General features: G+C 34.4%; 1 protein-coding gene across 8 annotated transcripts in view; it reads left to right on the top strand.

Moving 5' to 3' along the window:
- Nucleotides 1-5,499, top strand: part of LOC111865223 (cytochrome b561) — a 57,113-nt gene extending 51,614 nt beyond the window's left edge. For all 8 annotated transcript variants that reach the window (XM_023853100.2, XM_023853099.1, XM_023853098.2 and 5 more), the window contains 2 exons: nucleotides 1,047-1,207; nucleotides 1,860-5,499. In XM_023853100.2, coding sequence (XP_023708868.1) covers nucleotides 1,047-1,207; nucleotides 1,860-2,019 — 321 coding nt within the window. In that variant the 3' untranslated portion in view covers nucleotides 2,020-5,499. The remainder of the gene's footprint in view (nucleotides 1-1,046; nucleotides 1,208-1,859) is intronic.
- The last annotated feature ends 269 nt before the right edge of the window (nucleotides 5,500-5,768 follow it).

The following is a 5,768-nucleotide window of genomic DNA, read 5'->3' as shown; positions in this document are numbered from 1 at the left end:
CAGAACCACAGGCAAAATTATAGTTTTGTATATTCTAATCATTATGTTTTTGGACAGCAGACTAGAAGACAAAAGGTTCTGGACTGAATGGTAGCAAGCATTACCCGAGTTCAGTCTCCTCTTAATTTCCTCCTGAATCAGGTTTTGATCTGTTATCATTGTTCCCAAATATCTGAACTGTGCCACATTTTCAAAACATCTGTTCCCTATCTTTATGTCATGATTTTGCGCTGCATTTTGGTGATGAAAGAGCAACATATACTTAGTTTTCTCTGTGTTTACTTCTAGACCCACCTCCTTACTTGCGTCAATTAAAGTTTGTGTGTTCTTCTTTATGGTATCTATATTATCACCCAGTAGATTCATTTTTCTATGGAAAGGGGAATGAAAATCATGAATTAGGTACAGGTTTTTACTTACATAAGAGAATCATATCAGCTGTTAAGAGGGTAGAATTTATCAGTGATAGGATATCATATATGATACTAAAAGGTCACTGATGTGATATCATTGTTATGAATATTCACGGCTCAACAGAAGATAAAATTGTTAACATAAAGGACAGGATCTATGAAGAACTAGAACACTAGTCCATCATGAAGTAAAATTCCAACCTATGCTGAGTGAATGAATTATGGTTCATTGAAAATTCTTGTAACTTCTGTCTTTCCATTTCCTTAAGAAACTTAATGAAATTCTCACGTTTGGAAGCTTATGCACCGACACTCTTAACTTTTATACTCACCTTCGAAGGTGTAATATTTAACCTTTGCTGTGCAGATGTTTTGGGTTAATTTAGAATTAAGAACATCAAAGAACCTGTGTCTGTAACCTATCCAAAATTAACCTAACATAACATATCAGAGAACATACATGCATATCTGTAGCATGGAAATGGTTAGTAACATGTCTGAATCCAATGATTTCATGTAGGGTAAGACTTGAAATATATAAATTCATTGACAGACTTCAAACTCAGACATGAAGTAATTGTAACAAATGCATAGTGACTCAAATTGTTATGTCGTGGTTTTATGACATCATAGTGGGCTTCTGGATTTGTCACATTCTTCTTCCCTGGGCTTCAGTCACCTCTACGAGCAACATACATGCCTGTACATGTGTTCTTTGGTCTCGCAGGCTTCATTGCAGCTGTGATAGCTGCTCTTCTAGGTTTAACAGAGAAAGTTTTATGGACTTTAAATACGTGAGTACAGCATGATGCCTACTACTTACATGGTAGATAAGACTCTTATTTGCCTATTTTTCTTAAGGAAAGAAAGCAGGCTTGTGAGATCACCCTTCTATCTGCATGTTCACCTGTAATCTTTAAACTGAGTTGACAAATTTTCGTGAAATGAACATTCTGCAAGGAGGACACTCAAATCTTGAACTTTTTAATTTGCTACAACTGGTGATAACAATATGACTGATGTATGAACTTGTACGGTGGAAATGGAACTTGGTATGGGGGTTTCAAATGATACACATCAGATCTCTGAAAAATATGCAGCTTTTTTCAAATATTTTTGTAGAATGTAAGACAACAAAGTGCTGGCAGCATGAAATCGATTGGTTTTATTGTGGATTCCATTTTTATATAGGGTATAAAGAGGTTAAAAGTCTGCTCTTCTAGCAGACATGTTCACATAATTGATTTACTAATACAGCAAAGATAAGTCATCTACTGAGATTACACTGGCAGGGGGAAATTACTCATTGAATATTTCAGTTGATATATTTAATATAAATTAATGTTTTATTATAAAGGAAGTAAATGACTGGGAATTTTGAAGTTCCTGTTTAATAAACATTTTAAGTGTGATGAATATGTTAAATCGTATATTTTTAATCCACAGGAATTATGCTAAACTGCCTGCTGAGGGAATTTTGATAAACTTTATTGGAGTACTGCTGGTTGCATTTGCTGGTCTTGTGATGTACCTTGTAACTGAACCTAGATTCAAGAGGCAACCTCTGCCTGAAGATGAGATGCTGCTAACATCTGGTCGAGAGTAACATTATTTGCAGATAAACCCAGACAACATAAGCTGTATCTCTAAAGAAACCTTGCTTTTGTTATTTGTACTTATCGTAATGTGTGTAAGCATAATGAGTTTTATAGTTACATATGTTGAAAATAGTGGAAGTACAGATGTATGGTATTACAGTCTTGAAAATTCATGATAACTGAGAGGAGAGGGGACTCAATAAAAGAATGCTTATAAGTCAAAATTATCATAATTTAAATTCATGCATTTCATAACAAACTTTTCAAGCTATCACTGCAGTTGTAATTTTAATGAATATGCATGCAGTAGTGACACAGTATACTGCCATCATCCAAGGAAGGTTTCTGTCTATACCTCCCACTCTAGTTTTCCATATTCCCTGATGACTGGTCACAGAATGTGAAGGATGCCATAACACATGTTGCTAGATACATATACTGGAATGTGTGGCAACATACAACATTTTGGAACTTCATAAATCTGATCTGAAGCTTAGTCCAACTGATGAGGGTGCTGTGTAGTTACTTCTCAGATCATTCATTATGTATGAGAGTCAGTATATTTGCATTTATATTATGGAATAACTACATAATACTGTGCCTAGTAAATTGATTCTGAATGGATTCATTATGACTTTTCCATTTGTGATAATCATTATGGATACTTTGAATTATTTTGCTTTTTGAGATGTACCTGTATATGCACAATTCCACGCATATATTTCTGTTATTAGGCATGTATAAGTATGCAGAGAGAGACTGATAAACTTTTTTCATCTTCAAAAATGGATGAACCTGGCCACAGTAGAGGGTAGCATCCAACAAGAGGTTATCATATAAAATTATCTGGCAGCATGAAAAGGGAAGTTTTGCGCACAATAATGGCATAAGTATCTCCATCCTTTGAAGACTGAAGGACTGGGAAATATACACTTCTGAAGACTGTAGATGCCTTTGTAAGGTTTATATACTGTTTTTAGCAGGAATCTCATTTTGCCTTGTTTTGCTGTAACTTCTGCAACAGTAATATTTACATGTCCAAAAACGATTAATAAATCCTCATAGTTCATACACATCCCAAATTATATGAAAATAAATGACAAGATTTGTGCAGTAGACTTAATTTTTATACCACTTTTATGTAGGTCTTGGAAGAATTAATATATTTAAGTACAAGAGTAAGGTAAGAGTTTTCTTATACCTCATATATAATGATTATGATAATTAGATAAAGGTAAAAAAGATACAGCATATATCCTTAATTGAGCATCATTCCATGAAGATGGATGAGTGAGTGGAGGTACAGTTTGATGCATTCTTAACCTCTGCACAATATGGTGGTGAGATGTCACCTTCTTGCCTAACTACTTTACCCCTGGGGAAATGACCACCAGTACACACTGGATAGGAAGCTGGTTGGGTCCCTCAGCTGGTCTGGAACTGTAGGAAAGGGAAACATTCTCTTTCCCATGCCAGAAATTGAACCATGATTTCTCAGTCATCTGGCCTGTAGTCTAATTGCTATACCAACTGAGCTATCCCATCTCCCCTTATGATAATTTCACATGTAATATTCTCTGTTGGGTGGACATTCAATTCTGACAAGTACTATACTTTCTATGGCCATATATAAAATTATATTTTTGTACTTATTAATTCAGTTCCGTGGCTTCTGCCATAGTCCACCGTTCCTGTGACACCTGAACCAACTGGCCTATGAAACATCTGTGGGTATTTATATAACAGAATTATTACGTATTTTGAAAAATTCTTACCGTGATTTCCGCTTTCTTAAAGAGAACCATGTGTAAAAATGACTTGTTTCACTTTCACACAAGGCACACCTCAATCTTTTTTTATAAGAGAATGAAGCTTATAGAGACATATTTTGTCATTCTATTGTGGCAGCAAAATGAATTAAAAATTGTCTGTCTCTTCAGGTGATCACATTAATATTCTGAGCTTCTAATCCCTAAATGGTAAATACTTTCCAGTCCTACTTAATGCTTGATCCTGTCACATCGTCAGGAAATTTGAGAAAAGATGATATTTTTGCTAAAATATATTTGAAATTGCATTATTATATTTTTTTTTTTTAATTGAAAATATACTTTTTTATTTTTTGTGCTTGCATCCATGCATACTTCTAGCAAGTCAGCAAGATTTAATATAGAAATTGAAAATATTCTGTAAACATAAAAATTAGTTCTAGGGCCCAGCCTTTTAAAACAACTAATAGTGTGATTTCAAACTTTTTTTTTCCACTGCATTTCCTAGCTTTCTAAAGTTTTGAAATCTATTAAGGCATAGGTACTCAGACTGTGACCTAAAATAATACATAAATGTATATGACTGCCCACAGTTAAAGGTACTGATGTCACTGGGATTAATGAAATAGAACTCCTCTAAAAGCACTATGTTAAATCTTGCTAACTTGCTAGAAGTATGCATGGATGCAAGCACAATGTAAATAATTCTTGAGTGACCCTGATTGCAGTAAGTTGTAACACCCTGGATGGTCATGGCCCACTGTTTGAGAAACAATGTATTAAGGAACGAAAGTGCTTACTGTAGGTATTTATTACATTAATGTGTACATTGTTAATATGTACTTATATATACAAAAATATATATAAGGGGCCAGGACACCTCAGTCAGTATAGTCACTGGGTTGTGGGCTGGACAACCAAGGAATTGGCATTCAATTCATGGCACAGGCATGAGATTTTTTCTTCCACAACATCCATACTGGCTCTAGAACACACCATGCCTGCTCTTCAGTGGATATTGGGGACCCTTTTCCCAGGGATAAAATGGCTGTTACATAAAGCTCACCATTCTCCTCTTTGTAGTTCTGAGGTTAAGGATGCATGGAGCTACACCTTCACTCTCCCATGGGTCTTCATGATATGGTGATTAATTAAGCACAGGGACAACTTTATCTTTTTATAAAAATCTGAAATGAATAAGTATCACCAAACATTTCCTGCACTCTGCATGTACTGATTTTAAGATGCTGGTAATTCTGATTATTGTGAGAAAAAGTTGTATTACTGGAGCTGAGGATGTGATGTAATTCACTTATTAGATGAAGAATGTAACTTTTTAGGTGATTGTATAATTTAACTATGAAACACAAAATCCATATATAGTGCATACAAAATGATATTTTGCACTTCTCAACAATGCCTGTGTGTTTGTCAAGATGAATATATTTTGACACCATATTATAGCAAGCTGTTAAATTAGTAAACAAGTTAGAATTTTTGTGAAGAACTTTGAATGTGCTTCATGGTGTATATGAAATGATATTCTAATGATGCTTTTCTTGTGGACCTTAATAAGCTTAGTTATGGCATTCTGAAAGGGCTTCATTATGCTTACAATAAAGGGTTAAATGAACTGATTCATGAATTATCACTGTAGTAGAAAAGTTTATGTATGTATAATCAGTAATGTGTTGGATATGTATTAAAATATTTAATGTATGATTCAATGAAATGTTTATAAAAGAGGCAGCTGGATGTGGGGTCAATGAATCTCTTATGCCCCCTCAATGTAGCTGAATTTAAAACAGTGAGACAAATATTCAGAATTATTGGATTTTTGGACATTGTCCATAGTCCAGTATTCTAAAAAACCTAGAGAACACATCGTTTCAGAAACTGGATCTAGTAGGTGTCTGTCCCCCTTATCTGAGGATGGAAACAAATCCAGTTTCTGAAACATTGTGTTCTCCAGTTTTTTTTTTTTAGAA

The sequence above is a fragment of the Cryptotermes secundus genome, unplaced genomic scaffold (genome assembly GCF_002891405.2).
Source record: "Cryptotermes secundus unplaced genomic scaffold, Csec_1.0 scaffold614, whole genome shotgun sequence".
NCBI lineage: Eukaryota > Metazoa > Arthropoda > Insecta > Blattodea > Kalotermitidae > Cryptotermes > Cryptotermes secundus.
This window is presented reverse-complemented; position numbering and strand designations above follow the sequence as displayed.